General features: G+C 37.4%; 1 protein-coding gene across 8 annotated transcripts in view; it reads left to right on the top strand.

The window, feature by feature from the left end:
- MICU1 (mitochondrial calcium uptake 1) overlaps positions 1-16,933 on the top strand; it is a 248,255-nt gene that overhangs the window by 43,184 nt on the left and 188,138 nt on the right. For all 8 annotated transcript variants that reach the window (XM_019813253.2, XM_003994041.4, XM_019813251.2 and 5 more), the window contains one exon: positions 1,141-1,302. In XM_019813253.2, coding sequence (XP_019668812.1) covers positions 1,142-1,302 — 161 coding nt within the window. In that variant the 5' untranslated portion in view covers position 1,141. The remainder of the gene's footprint in view (positions 1-1,140; positions 1,303-16,933) is intronic.

Below are 16,933 nucleotides of genomic sequence, written 5' to 3'. Positions count from 1 at the left end.
TAATACAGATGTTTCTGAATTTAACAATTAGAGGAACAGGTGAAGTTATAAGTATGAAACCAAAGAATTTGGTGCGTAGGAGGTCTTCCAAGGACCTGGGAGTGAGGAATATTTAATGAAAACTTAAATTATTTTAGCAAAAACAATATCAACATTAAAAGGTAGGGGGGCTGCAAAGTGTCCTAGTTAAAAACCTGGGCTCTGACGTTAGTCCAGTCGGTTTAGATTATGGATCTACTTCCTAGCTGTATACTCTAGATCAAGTCACTATATCTCAGTTTTCACATCTGTAAAATGGATGTGCCACTTACAAATCTGTTACTTTGCAGTTGTAAATCCATCTTTCATCGCCCTTTTTGCAACACTGGAAATTTCTCTCTTGCCAGCTTTTGTTAAGGTTTGTCAGTAGAAGGACTAGAGGGAGAGTAGAGAAGGGAGGAGTTTTTCTTCCTGATTCTAGTGTCTTGGCTGCTCGCTCCTGTAGCACACTGAGGCCCCCAGAATGTGGGACACCGTGGGGCTCTCAACGCCTAGGGAGTTTTAGCAGCAACACTCCTACATGCAGTTTCCCAGTGAGTTCCGTACTCTGACATCTCCCCCTTGGTACCTTCCTGAGTTCCCCTGGCGTGTTGAGTTCTACTAGATGACTTTACAGTGAGTGACCTGTTGGCCTGATACTTCAGTGAATTTCTCAGACATCCATGCCATGTCCTTATCACAGGCCTGTATCTAAGCCCTGTTGAGAGTGGCCCCTTTACAGATTTATTCCTCTCCTGTTGGTCTGCATCAGCCCTTGAAGTAGTGGCTGCTCCCTGTATCTGCTATCTCTTTGATTCTTGGTATTATCCTTTGTTATAATTAATAATACTTTATATTAACCTTTCCCTGTTGAAATTACTATGCGGTTTCTTGTCTTCTGATTGTACTCTGACTCATATGTCAGGGTAATAGTGCTATTTTTCTCATACAATTGTTCTGAGGATTAAATGGAATACTACATGGGATCGCAAAGTGTTTAGTGTCTGCCATTGAGTAAGTCTGTAGTACATGTGGGTGATGTGGAAATTATCATCTTCATCATCATCATCATCGCTGTTCCCATCACTAATTAGGAATAACATTTCTACTTTTTGTCCACAGGATGTTTCGTCTTCACTCACTCTCTGCATTGGCAGAACTGGCCGTGGGCGTTCGATGTTACCATGGAGGATCACAGCCCACCCAGATCAGGCGACGACTAATGATGGTGGCTTTCCTGGGAGCATCTGCAGTAACTGCGAGTACCGGTCTCCTGTGGAAGAGGTGCGTGTTATCTGAGCATTCTGCTCCTGCGTGTACTCTCATTCTTCCAGTTGTCTCTGTTATCTAGAAGGATTATATTGATTTCTGGCTTAACTTTGCACTAAAATTTCTTGCCCAAATAATTTGGTGTTGATAATATTTGTGAAATAAGATGTTTCAAAGAATTCAGCACTTGTGTCAAAGCAACCAATAGGAGATATCCTGCCTTAATATCTGCCTGTTTCCTCTGCCAAACATTTAAAATAATTTACCAATTTAATAATTTTAATAAATTTTTGAATAAATAATTAATATATAATAGTAAATGAATAAGTAAATAAATTTAATAATTTACCAATTTGCTGTATACAATCCACTGGTTTTTAGTAGATTTACAAAATTGTACAATCATTGCCACTCTCTGATTCTGAAAATTTTCATCACTCCATAAAGAAACTCCATGCCATTTAGTAGTCACTTCCCACTTTGTCCATCCCTCCCAGACCTGGGAAACTGCTGATCTGCTTTCTGCCATTAGGCAGTAAAATAGGGATAATGATAGTACCTATCTCAAAGGTTGTTATGAAGATTGAGTTATTATTTTTTTAAATAACATTTTATTTTATTTTTTAAGTAGGCTGTACACTCAGCATGGGGCTCCAACTCATGACCCTGAGCTCAAGAATCATACACTTTACTGACTAAGTCAGCTAGGCACTCTGAGGTATTATTTGTTAAGTGCTTAGAACAGCGCTTGGCACGTAACTTTGTAAAATAAATATTTTGTGTAGAAGGTACTTGGCACATAGTAAGCTATCAATAAATGTTAACTATTATTACTGGATATAAGCCAAAGGTGAGAAATGGTGAAGAGAGGAGAGAGAGTATTAGCAGAAAAGACTGGGTTTCCAAAAAAAGAAAAAAAAAAGTTGGAGTTGTCATATAAAAGATTCTATATTAGATTCTATCTCCTATGCCAAAAGTTGTGATTTTAATCTGTAGGCAATGATGAGATAAGAGGGTTTGAAGCAAGAGTCTGATCACAAACAAGTATTAAGAGACGTTAATACAGCAACAATAATGGAATAAACTGGAATGGGAAGATGATCTACTGACAGACACTAATACTAGCTTGAGATGATGATGCAGGTGCAGGTACCTTAGAAAGGGGTGCATGGGTTTAGGAAGAAGAGAGGGGGAGAAAGATCTAGACAGAAGGAGGAAGAGAGGGAGGCAAAAGAAGGAAAGGAGGAATGGGAAACACACTTTTTGTTCTTTCACTGTAATAAATATTAAATGCTTAGCAATTTCTTCAGGAATGCTTTCCTATAATGGAATTAGAGGACTCCAGGCAGGTGCATTTAGATTGCCTTTTGGCTTAGTCTAGTATCAAAGATGACAACAGGCTCTACCTGAAGAAGCTGAGAAGTTGTTTGATGGTGTGAATGTTTAAGAAGTTACTACTCTTTTTCTTTGAGTCACTTTGTTTATACTATTCAGATTAAATGCTAATGAACAAGTTTAGATTATTTTACTTATCTTAGTTTGTGTTGTTTTTGTGTAATATTACTCCCAGAAAAAGAATAAGAAGATAATTTGGACTGGTATGTAGAAGAAACATTCCTCTTTTTATTATAATTTTTAAGCCCCAAAATATCCAAAAGCAGAAAATCTACATATTGACAGTATGTTTTGTCACAGATTATAATTTGATGAATGCTTCAAAATCATAAATACACCTAAGTGCCAAGATTTTAGTGCTTGAGGATTGTTAGTCTTGTGCCTTTGCTGTGCCATGTAGGAAATTATAATGAGAGAACCATAATTATTCTAAAGTTTTGAAACAAAAAACAAAAAAAAATTGTTGAAATTTTCATGTTTATATTGAGATCAAGATCAATAGCAAACACTCTCTAAAATGATTGTGAGTTGGGGCTCCTGAGCTGCTCAGTTGGTTAAGCGTCCAACTTTTGGTTTTGGCTCAGGCACGATCTGACGGTTGTGAGTTTGAGCCCTCCATCTGGCTCCACGCTGACAGCGCGGAACCTGCTTGGGATTCTAGCTTTCTCCCTCTCTCTCTCTGTCCCTCCCCTGCTCACTCACTCTCTCTCTCAAAATAAATAAGTAAAGTTTAAAAAATAAATAAATAAAATAATTGTGAGTTATCATGTCAGAGAATACAGGCATAGGGCTTGCCCTTTAATTTTATGTCTTTTTTCCATTCTCTTTTTAAAACTTGTGAAATGAGCAGAAATAAAATGTTTTCCTAAGAAGTGAGATTTAAAGTTCTTTAAAAAAAATAAAGTTCAGGGGCGCCTGGGTGGCTCAGTTGGTTAAGCGTCTGACCTTGGCTCAGGTCATGATCTCATGGTTCGTGAGTTTGAGCCCCACATCGGGCTCTGTGCTGACAGCTCAGAGCCTGGAACCTGCCTTGATTCTGTGTCTCCCTCTCTCTCTGGCCCTTCCCCCACCTGCACTCTGTCTCTGTCTCTGTCTCTCTCTCTTTCAAAAATAAATAAACGTTAAAAAAATTTTTTTAAATAAACTTCTTTTTAAAAGAGGGCATGATATAATTTTAAAGTTTAAAACATTTTAAATTTATAAACTTAAATTTCAAAACTTTAAACTTCATAAATTTAAATGACAAAAGAACAATAGGATCTAAAAAGTCTAATGTAGAAGTTTCCATCCCCACTCCCTTTTCCTGAACAAAAAATAAATATTTAGCGTATGTTGTTATAGTTTTGAATTATATAGGTGGATGACAAAGAATACAATTTGGAATGTTTGCCTTCAAACCAAAGTGTATATGTTCTGGGTTATACAATTAGGTATGTGTAAAGACCAGGTTTACTACCTAAATTCATGAATTAACTTAAGTATGATCCTTAGAAACCATATTACGGTATTGTTAGAGAAAGAACATTTGTCACATTTTACTTTGTTTTCAGATACTCAGTCTTAAAAAAGATACTGAGATATAGTATTAAGGACTCAGGGTTTGAAGTCTGAATATTTGGGTTTAAACTGGCTATGTAGCCTATCTAGCATCATTCTTCGTTCAGCCTAAAGTACTTCCTTTACTAGGAGTTCTTGTCTGCAGGAGATAGATCCTGTCAGCTTTTGTCTGGAAATGTCTTTATTTTGCTTTCACTTTTGAAGGATATTTTCACTGGATATAGAATTCTAGGTTGACTTTTTTCTTTCTAGCACTTTAAGTATATCATTCAGTTGTCTCCAGTTTTGATTTTTCTTTTTTTGTCTTCAGTATGGTATCCTCATTATATTCTAGTATTTTTCTTCATTGTGGTAAGATATATGTAGCATAAAATTTACCATTTTAACCATTTTTAACTTCATTAACATTAATTACATTCACATTGTTGTGTAACCAATGCCACCATTCATCTCTAGAATTTTTTTTATTATTCCCAAACTGAAACTCTGGACCCATTAAACAGTAATTCCCCAGTCAACTTCCCCCAATACCTGGGTATTCTGCTTTTTTGCTTTATGAATTTGACTATTCTAGTGCCTATATAAATGGGATAATGCAATATTTGTCCTTTTGTGTCTGGCTTATTTCACTTAACATAGTAATTTCAGGGTTCATCCACATGTCATGTATCAGAATTTCCTTCCTTTTAAAGGCTGACTAGTTTTTCATAGTGTGTATTATATACCATTTTGTGTATCTATTCATCTATCAGTGAATACTTGGGTTGTTTCCACTTTTCAACTATGGTGAATAGTTGTGAATAGTGAACATTTATGCACAAATATCTCTTGCAGCCCCTGCTTTCACTTCTTGTGGGTGTATAACCTGAAGTAGCATTGCTGGATTATGTCTTCAGGTTTTTTTATGGAAAAGTCCGTAGTAATTCTTATCTTTGTTCTTATGTGTGAATGATATCTTTTTCGTTGGCTTAGTTTTATGATTTTTTAAATTGTTTTCAACAATTTGATTATGATGTTTTAGTGCTGTTTACTTTGTGCTTATTCTGTTTAAAATTTATTGATTTCCTTAGACTGTGAATTTGTGCTTTTTATGAAATTTGAACAATTTTGCCCATTATTTCTTCATTAAATTTTTTTGTTCCCATCTGCACAACCCCCCTCATATACATATACTTTCTGGGACTCATTCACACATGTGCTAGACCATTTGGTATTGTCCTACACATCATCAAGGTTTTGTTTATATTTTATACAGCCTTCTCTCTCTCTGCTTCAGTTTTTGGAGTTTTTGTTTGTTTCTTCAAGATCACTGATCACTTTTTCTGCAGTTTATCTTATCTGCTGTGTCTACTTATTTTTAAAAAGATTTTGGACATTATATTTTTAATCTCTAGAAGTACCATTTGGACAATATTGTTAATTGGAGGAGCTGGAAAGACGGCAGCATAGGAAGATCCTGAACTTACCCCATCCTGTAGACACACCAGATCTATAGCTACGTATGGGTAATTTCCCTCTGTAAAAGATCTGAAAACTGTATGAACTCCATCTACAACAAAAGATATAAGGACCACACCAAGATGGATAAAGAGGCAGAAACACAGTCCTGCAAAAAAACCCTATCCTCAGAGCAACAACATTGAACAGAGAAGGAATTTCACCAGGTGGTGCTTCTTCTGGAGGAGTGGGGGCAGGGGGGTTGGTGCCCCACATTAGTCACCCCATCACCTGGGATTTTCCCTGGAGAGAGGAGCCTGAAAATATTGGACTTGCAAAACCAATGGGTTTGACATGCAGGGGTCCCAAAATGCTATATGAAACTGAGATTCTGGTCTTAGAGGGCTCATATGTAGTTTCAGTTGCTCTGAGACCCAGAAAAAACCCAGCAGTCTGAAAAGGATTGCCAGTGACGTCACAAACAGAAGGCATATCACAGGTGTGGAGGCCCTTCCTAAGGAGCACCAGGTTCAGGCTCCACTTTGGGCACTCCCTGCACCCACCCTATGCTGAGAAGACAAGTGTCCATTTTGTGTGGCTTTGAAAATCAGCAGGGCATAACTCCAGGAGAGGTGGAGAGCCATAGGAAACCTCAACTCTGCTCTTAAAGGGCCCCTCCACAATCTCACTCATTCTGAGATCCAGCCATTGGAAGGAGTTTGAAAAGCACCTGGGCCGTATGTGATGATTTATTCACTGATTTTAGGACTTGTGCCAGAAGGGCGGGGTTCTGTATGAACTTTCTTTAGGAGTGGAAGTGCTGGTGGCCACCATTTCTCTTGCCTTACTTCAGCCTAGCTGGCCTGATGTCGGCACCAGTTCTGACATTCTCCATCTACATGGCTAGCACTGCTTGCCCTGCTGTGGCATTTCCCTGTGGTCTCCTTCTGTCATGGCAGGGCAAGCAGCTTCCACCCTGCCTCACCTGATGGGCATCCTTAGTCAGGACCAGTACCCCTCCAAAGTGATTCCTTGGGAGAGTTGGGGGGGAAGCTCTGCTCATGAACACATACATAACAGCTGTAGCCAGGCCTCTTGGCCAACCACATCGCGTGCTGACCCCACCCGCTAGACACCCACTGCAGCTGCAACCTGGCCTCTAAGCTTGCCAAGCTCGGGCCAGCCCCATCTACCAGTGTACCCACAGCAGTTGCAGCCCAGTCACAACAGGAGGGTGCACACAGACAACACAGGGGATGCCCCTGGAACACTTGGTTCTGGTAACCAGAGTAGATTGTACCTCTGGGCCCCACAGATGTCTTCTACATAAGACCACTACCTTTAACACCAGGAAACATTGCTGACCTACATAATACATAGAAACAAACACAGAGTCAAGCAAAATAAAAATATAGGAATATGTTCCAAATGAAAACAAGACAAAACCTTGAAAAATGAACTAAATGAAATGGAGGTAAGCAATCTACCTGATAAAGAGTTCAAGTTAATGGTCATAAAGGTGTTTGTCAAACTTGGGAGAAGTGTGTAAACCCATTGAGAACTTTAACAAAGATAGATATAAAAAAGAACCAACCAGAGCTAAAGAACAAAATAACCAAATGAAAATACACTAGAGGGAATCAACAGCAGATTAGAGGATGCAGAAGAAGGATCAGTGATCTGGAAGACAGTGTAGTGAAAAGCAACCAAGCTAAATAGCAGAAAGAAAAAGAAATTAAAAAAAAATGAGGCTAGGTTAAGGGACCTCTAGGACAACATCAACCATACTAACATTTGCATTCTTGGGTCCCAGAAGGAGAAGAGAGAAAGAGGCAGAAAACTTATTTGAAGAAATGATAGCTGAAAACTTCCCTTACTTGGGGAAGGAAATATTTGGGTCCAGGAAGCAAAGAGACCACCAAACAAGATAAACATAAAGAGGTCCACACCAAAACATAATAATTAAAATATCAAAAATTAAAGAGAGAATCTTAAAAGCAGCAAGAGGAAAGCAACTAGTTACATACTGGGAATACCTCTAAGGCTATCAGGTGATTTTTCAGCAGAAACTTTGCATCCCAGAAGGGAGTGGCATGATATATTCAAAGTGCTGAAAGGGGAAAAAAAAAATCTACAACCAAGAATGGTCTACCTGGCAAGGTTATCATTCAGAATTGAAAGACAGATAGAAGGTTTCCTAAACAAAAGTTAAAAGATTCATCACCACTGAACTGGCCACAGAGGAAATATAAAGGGACTTCTTTAAGCAGAAAAGGCCATAAGTAGAAGTAAGAAGATTATGAAAGAAAAAGTCACTGGTAAAAGCAACCATAGTTAAGATAGTAGATCAGTCACTTACAAAGCTGCTCTAAAGGTTAAAAGACAAAAATAGTGAAATCAAGTATATGATAATTAAGGGAACACAAAATAAAAAAGATGTAAAATATGACATCAGATACATAAATTCTTGGGAGGGTGAGTAAAAACAAAATTGTTGAGAGGGTTTTAGAATGTATTGGAACATTGGGGCACCTGGGTGGCACAGTTAAGTGTCTGGCATTTGATCTTGACTGAGGTCATGATCTCATGGTTTGTGGGTTTGAGCCCCGCATCAGGCTCTGCGCTAATGGCTAATGGCGCAGAGCCTGATTGGGATTTTGTCTGTCCTTCTGTCTACTCCTCCCCCACTGGTGCTCGTTCTCCCTCAAAGTAAATAAAAATATTACAAAAAAAATAAAAAATGTATTGGAACATAAACATCCAGCAACTTTGAATAGATTGCTATATACACAGGGTGTTATATATGAGCCTCATAGTAACATAACCACAACTCCAAAACCTGTAATAGATACATAAAAAATAAAGAGAATCCAAGCATAACAGTAAAGAAAGTGATCCAATCACAAGAGAAGAGAGCAAGAGAAGAAGAAAGGAACAGAGAAGAACCACAAAAACAACCAGAAAACAATGAACAATAAGTAGTACAATAAGTAGTATCTATCAGTAATTACTTTAGATGTAAATGGACTTAATGCTCCAATCAAGACATAGAGAGATTGAAAAGATTAAAAGAAAAAGAAACAAGACTCATCTATTTGCTGTCTACAGGAGTCTCACATGAGACCTAAAGATACATACAGATTGTATGGATGGAAAGGGATGGAAAAAGGTATTCTTTGCAAATGGAAGTGGAAAAAAAGCCAGGGTAGCAAAACTTAGACAAAATAGCCTTTAAAACAAAGACTATAATAAAAGACATGGTCATAACATAATGGTAAAAGGATCAATCCAACAAGAGGCTATAACTTGTAAATATCTGTGCACCCAACACGGGAGCACCTAAATACATAAAGCAAATATTAACAAGGGAGAAATTGACAGTAATACATAATAATAGTAGCAGACTTTGACACACTTTGACAGACTTTGACATACATCAATGGATAGACTATTCAGACAAAATCAATAAGGAAACAGTGGCTTCAAGCAACATGTTAGACCAGATAGACTTACTAGATATATACAGAACATTCCATCCCCAAACAATGGAATATATAATCTTTTCAAGTGCACAAAGAACATTCTCCAGAATAGATCACATGTTAGGACACAGAATAAGTCTCAATAAATTTAAGATTGAAATCACATCAAGCATCTTTTCCAACTACAACTGTATGAAACTAGAAATTAATTACAAGGAAAAAAACCCTGGAAAAAACACAAGCACGTGGAGGCTAAATAACATGCTACTAAACAACCAATGGATCAATGAAGAAATCAAAGAGGATATTTAAAAATATCTCAAGATAAATGAAAATGGAAAGACAGCATTCCAAAATCTTTGGGATGAAGCAGAAGTAGTTCTAAGAGGGAGGTTTATAGTGATAGAGGCCTACGCCAAGGAATAAGAACAATTTCAAGTAAACAATCTAATCTAATACATAAAAGAAGTAGAAAAAAAATAACAAAGCCCAAAGTTGATAGAAGTAAGGAAATAATAAAAATCATACCAGAAATAAACAAAATAGACTAAATAGATGAAATAGGTACTAAAAAACAATAGAAAAAAATTTTTAAAAGATAAATATAGAAAAGATAAAAAAAGATTAAGAGGTTGTTCTTCAAAAAGATAAAGAAAATTGATAAACCTTAGGCAGACTCAGTAAAAAAAAGAGAGGACTTAGGGATGCCTGGGTGGCTCAGTTGGTTAAACGTCCAACTCTTGATTGGCTTAGGTTGTGATCACACAGTCATGGGATTGAGCCCCATGTGGGGCTCCACACTGAGCATGGAGCCTGCTTGGGATTCTCTCCCTTTCTCTCTGCCTCTCCCCGACTCTCATGTCCATACTCTTTCTCTCTCAAAAATAAACAAAAACATAAAAAAAAAAAAAAAGAGAGAGAGAGAACTTAAATAAAACCAGAAATGAAAGAAGTTACTACTGACATCACAGAAATACAAAATATTGTAAGAAACTACTATGAAAAATTACATGCCAACAAATTGGGCAATGTAGAGGAAATACTAGGTAAATACTAGATAAATTCCTAGAAACATACAATATTCCAAGACTGAATCAGGAAGAAATAGAAAATCTGAAAGACCAGTTACCAGTAATGAAATCGAATCACTTAAAACAAACAAACAGGGGCGCCTGGGTGGCGCAGTCGGTTAAGCGTCCGACTTCAGCCAGGTCACGATCTCGCGGTCCGTGAGTTCGAGCCCCGCGTCGGGCTCTGGGCTGATGGCTCAGAGCCTGGAGCCTGTTTCCGATTCTGTGTCTCCCTCTCTCTCTGCCCCTCCCCCATTCATGCTCTGTCTCTCTGTCCCAAAAATAAATAAACGTTGAAAAAAAAAATTAAAAAAAAAAAAACAACAAACAAACAAAACCACACACACACACACACACACACACACACACACACACACACACCTCTTAATAAGTAAAAGTCTAGGACCACATGGCTTTGCAGGTGAATTTCTGCAAAACGTTTAAAGAAGAGTTAATAATACCTGTCCTTCTCAAACTATTCCAAAAAATTGAAGAGGAAGGAACACTTCTAAATTTTTGCCATAAGGACATGATAGCAAAACCAGGCAAAGACCCTACAAGAAAAATAATTATAGGCCAATATGTATCTTGTGGTCCTTTTATGTTTTGCTTATTTCATTTAATATAATGTCCTCAGGTTTCATCCGTATTGTAGCATATGTCAGAATTTCCTATTTTGAAAAAAGATTGAATAATATTCCATTGTATGTATGTATGTTTTAGTCCATTTGGACTGCTGTAACGAAAATACCACAAACTGGAGGACTTATAAACAATAAACATTTATTTCTTATAGTTCTGGAGGCTTAGATGTCCAAAGTCATGACACTGGCAGATTCAGTGTGTGGCAAGGGTCAGTTTACTAATTACTGGCTTTCTTTTCACTGTAACCTCACATGGCAGAAGGGTGCAAGGGGGCTTTCTTGGGCTTTTTTAAAATATAAGAGCGTTAATCCCATGAGGATAGAGTTCTCATGACCTAATCACATCCCAAAGGCCCCATTTCCCAGTACCATTACCTTGGATGTTAGGTTTTAACATGAATTTTGGGAGGACACATTCAAACTGTAGCAATGTATACACCACATTTTGTTTATCCGTTCATCTGTTGATGGACATTTGAGTTCCTGCTACCTTTGGGATATTGTGAATAATGCTGCTGTATACATATTTGTTGAAGTTCCTGCTTTTACTTTTTTGTGGTCCGTGCCCAGAAGTGGAATTGCTAGACCTCATAATAGTTCTATTTAAAAATTTTTGAGGGATCTTTATACTTTTTTCTATACCAACTGCTTCAATTTACTTTCTCACTAACAGTGCACAGGAGGTCCAGTTTGTCTACATCCTTGCTCAACACTTATTATTTCCTGTTTTTTCAACAATGAAAACAAGTATGAGGTGATATCTTACTTTGATTTTGATTTCCATTGCCCTGATGATGAATGATGGTGAGCATCTTGGCCATTTTATGGGTTTTTTTGTTTTGTTTTGTTTTGTTTTTGGAGAAATGTTTATTTAAGTGCTCTTAGGATTTTTTAATTAGATAATTTGGTTTTGTTTTTTTTGTTGTTTGTTTTTTGCTATTGAGTTGTAGGAGTTCCTTATATATTTTAGATATTAACTTCCTATCAGATACATGGTTTACAACTATTTATTCCTGTTTTGTAGTTTACCTTTTCATTTTGTTGATTGCTGGTCAGTAGCTTTTCAGTGTGATTTAGTTCCACTTGCGTATTTTAGCTTCAGTTGCCAAGACCAAAAGTCATGGAGTTTTTCCCCTATGTTTTCTTCTGGGAATTTTATAGTTTTGGGTGTACTTTAAAAAAAATTTTTTTTTAAATGTTTATGTATTTTTGACAGAGAATGTGAGCAGGGGAGGGGCAGAGACAGAAAGACACAGAATCTGAAGAAGCTCCAGGCTCTGAGCTGTCAGCACAGAGCCCGACGTGGGGCCCGAACCCACAAGCCTTGAGGTCATGACCTGAGCCAAAGTTGGATGCTTAACCGACTGAGCCACCCAGGTGCCCCTGGGTGTACTTTTAATTCTTTAATTCATTTCAAGTTGACTTTTCTGGATGGTGTAAGATAAGGGTACATGGGTTGTGTTTCCATTTATTTATGTCTTCTGTAATTTCTTTCAGCAGTCCTTTGTACTTTTCTGTATATGAATCTTTCACACACACACACACACACACACACACACACCCACACACACACACACCTGGCCTGGTCACCTTTATTTCTAAGTATTTTATGCTTTCTGATGGGATTGTTTTCTTAATTCCTTTTTTTTGTATAGTTTGTTGGTAGTGTATGGAAATACAATAGGTTTATATATATATATTTTTTATATACTACAACTTTCCTGAATTTGTTTACTAGTAATCAGTTTTTATAAAATCTTAAGGGTTTTCTATATATAGTATCATGTCACCTGTGAAGAAAGATCATCTTACTTCTTCAGTCTCAATCCTTGCCTAATTGGATGTCTAGAACTTCCAGTGCTGTGTTGAATGCAATGGCAAGAGTGGGCATTTATAGCTTCTCTCTCTCTTTTTTTTTTTTTGAGAGAGAGAGCGAGCACACACACACACACACACACACACACACACACACACACGAATGGGGTGGCACAGAGGGAGAGAAAGAGAAAGAGAGAGAATCTTAACCAAGGTTCATGCCCAGTGTGGATGGAGCCCAATGCAGGGCTTGATCTCACATCAGTGAGTTGGGTCAAGAGTTGGATGCTTAACTGACTGAGCCATCCAAACGCCCCTAATAGCTTATTCTTTATCATAGAGGAAAGCTTTCAGTTTTTCACTGTTGAATCCTTCTCAGACTCTTTTAAAAAAAATAAAAGGGGGAACACTCCAAACTCCTTTTCTGAGTCTAACATTACCCTGATACCAAAATCAGACAAGGACACCACAAGAAAATAAAATTACAGGCCAGTATCCCCAATGAGTACAGATGAAAAAATTAGTCTGAAAAATGTTAGCAAACTGAATTCATAATATATTAAAAGAATTGTATGGGGCACCTGCGTGGCTCAGTTGGTAAAGTGTTCGACTTTGGGTCAGGTCATGATCTTACGGTTCGTGAGTTTGAGCCCCATGTTGGACCCTGTGCTGACAGCTCAGAGCCTGGACCCTGCTTCAGATTCTGTGTGTCCCTGTCTCTCTGCCCCTCCCCGACTTGCGCTCTGTCTCTGTCTCTCAAAAATGAATAAACATTAAAAAAAAAAAAAACCGTATTCCATAGTCAAATGGGATTTATTCCAGGGGTACATTTCTTAAATTATTTATTGGTTTGTTTGCTTGCTTGTTTATTTATTCATTTATCTTAGAGAGAGAGCGCACAGGGGAGAGGGGCGGAGAGAGAGAAGGGAGAATCTCATGCAGACTCCATGCTCAGCATGGAGCCTGACATGAGGCTCAATTCCACAACACTGGGATCATGACCTGAGCTGAAATCAAGACTCAGATGCTCAATTGACTGAGCCACCCAGGTATCCCTATTCCAGAGATACAAAGGTGATGTAGTAGCCACAAATAAGTCCATGTGATATACTACATTAACAAAATAAAGAATCGAATCATATTATCATATCAAAAGATGCAGAAAAAGCATTTGACAAAAAATTCAACATCCATTCATGATAAAAACTCCCAACAAAATATATAGAGGTATAGAAGGAATGTACTTCAATAGATATGTAGGTAGGTAGGTAGGTAGGAAGGAATGTACTTCAATAGATAGATATGTAGGTAGGTAGGTAGGTAGATAGATAGAGGGAATGTACTTCAATAGATAGACAGACAGACAGACAGACAGACAGACAAGGGACTGCCTGGGTGGCTCGGTTGAGTATCTAACTCTTGATTTCAGCTCAGGTCATGAGCTCTGCATCAGGCTCTGCACTAAGCATGGAGTCTGCTTGAGGTATTCTCTCTTTCTCTTTTTTTCTTTCTGTCTCTTTCCTTTTCTGTCCCTCTGCCCTTCTCCCCTACTCTTGCTCTCATAAATTTAAATAAATAAATAAATACATACATATACATACACATACATACATACATACATACATACATAAATGGCATGTGCTTCCATATAGTAAAAGCCATACATGACAGTCCCAAATGTGGCATCATACTTAGTGGTAGAAAACTGAAAGTTTTTCATCTATGATGAACAGCAACACAAGAATGCTCGCCCTTGCCAGTCTTTTTCAACATAGTTTTAGAAGCTCTAACCAGAGCACTTAGGCAAGAAAAAGAAATAAAAGGCATCTGGACTTCAAGCTGTACTACAAAGCTGTAATTATCAAGACAGTATGGCACTGGCACAAAAACAGACACTCAGATCAGTGGAACAGAATAGAGAACCCAGAAATGGACCCACAAACATATGGCCAGCTAATCTTTGACAAAGCAGGAAAGAGTATCCAATGGATACTGTTTCAAAGGGACACTTGCACCCCAATGTTTATAGCAGCACTATCAACAATAGCCAAAGTATGAAAAGAGCCCAAATGTCCATTGATGGATGAATGGATAAAGAAGATGTGGTATATACATATACAATGGAGTATTACTCGGCAATCAAAAAGAGTGAAATCATGCCATTTGCAACTACATGGATGGAACTAGAGGGTATTATGCTAAGCGAAATTAGTCAGAGAAAGACAAATATCATATGACTTCACTCATATGAGGACTTTAAGATATAAAACAGATGAACATAGGGGAAAGGAAGCAAAACAGGGAGGGGGATAAAACATAAGAGACTCTTAAATATGGAGAACAAACAGAGGGTTACTGGAGGGGTTGTGGAAGGGGGGATGGGCTAAATGGGTAAGGGGCATTAAGGAATCTACTCCTGAAATCATTGTTGCACCATATGCTAACTAACTTGGATATAAATTAAAAAATAAATTATTAATAATAAAAAAAAGGCATCAAAATCAGAAAGGAAAATGTAAAAACTGTTCCTTTTTTTTCTATGTATCTTTTAACATTTATTCATTTTTGAGAGACAGAGATAGAGCATGAGTAGGGGAGGGGCAGAGAGAGAGGGAGACACAGACTCTGAAGCAGGCTTCAGGCTCTGAGCTGTGAGCACAGAGCCCGATGCAGGGCTCAAACTCATGAACCGTGAGGTCATGACCTCAGCTGAAGTCGGACGCTTAACCGACTGAGCCATCCTGGCACCCCAAAGTAAAACTGCTTCTATTTGCATGTGACATGATATATACAGAATACCCTCCATCAAAAAAAAAAAAAAAAAAAAAACTATTGAAACTATTAAATACAGCAAAGTTACAAACTAAATACACAAAACTTTATTGCACCTCTGTACACTAATAGTGAACTGTCAGGAAGAGAAATTGAGAAAACAATTTCATTTACAGTTGCATCAAAAAGAATAAAATACCTAATAATAAATTTAACCAATAAGTGAACAACATATACATTGAACACTATAACATTGGTGAACAAAACTGAAGAAGACACAAAATAAATGGGAAGATATTCTGGGTTCATGGAAAAGTTAATATTGTTAAAATGTCCATATTACTCAAAGTAATTTATAGATTCATTGCAATTCTTACTAGAATTCCAATGTATTTTTCACAGAAATGGAGGGAAAATCATAAAATATGTACACAACACAAAAGACCATGAATAGTCCAAGCAATCCTGAGAAAGAAGAGCAAAGCTGGAGGAATCCCACTTTCTGATTTCAAACTACAGAACTGTATTAATGAAAACAGTGTGGTAATGGCATAAATATTCATATAGACGAATGGAACAGAATACAGATCCCAGAAATAAGCTCCCGCAAATGTGGCTAATTAATATTTGACTGGGAGCCAGGAACACTCAATGAGAAAACGAGTCTCTTCAAAAAATAGTTTTGGGAAAACTGGATAACCACCTGCAGAAGAATGAAATTGGACCCCTATCTTACCCCATTCACAAAAAATAATTCACAGAAAAATGCTTTAACAGAAGACCCAAAACTGCAAACTCCCTGAAGAAAACTCCTTCAGATAAACAATGCTGGGAAAAAGCTCTTTAACATTGGTCTTAAAACTATTTTCTGGATAACAAAGGACAAGCAACAAAAGCAAAATCAGCAAGTGGGACTGCATCAATTTAAAAAGTTTGTGCACAGCATAGGAAACAACAAAATGAAAAAGCAACCTATGGAATGGCATAAAATATTTGCATACCATGTGTTAGTTAAGAGGTTAATATCCAAAATGTATAAATGATTAATATAACTCAATAGTGAAAAAGCAGATGATCTGATTAAAAAATGAGCAGAGGACCTGAATAGACATTTTCCCAGAGACATCCAAATGGCCAACAGGTACATGAAAAGATGCTCAATATCACTAATCATCAGGTAAATGCAAATCAAAACCACAATAATATATCACTTCATACCTGTTAGAATCGTTATTCTCAAAATGGTAAGGGATGACAATTTTGGTATGGATGTGTAGAAAAAGGAATCCTTGTGCACTATTGGTGGGGATATAAACTGATGCAACTACTGTGGAAAACTGGAGGGTTTTCAGGAAATTAAATATAGAACTACCATACGATCCACCATTCACACTTCAAGGAAATGACAACAGGATCTTGAAGTGATTTCTGCACTCCCATGTTTAATTCAGCTTTAGTCACAATATCCAAGATA

This window comes from Felis catus, chromosome D2 (assembly GCF_018350175.1).
Source record: "Felis catus isolate Fca126 chromosome D2, F.catus_Fca126_mat1.0, whole genome shotgun sequence".
Taxonomy (NCBI): domain Eukaryota; kingdom Metazoa; phylum Chordata; class Mammalia; order Carnivora; family Felidae; genus Felis; species Felis catus.
Note: the sequence above shows the minus strand (reverse complement) of the source record. Positions and strands in the feature narration are given on the sequence as shown.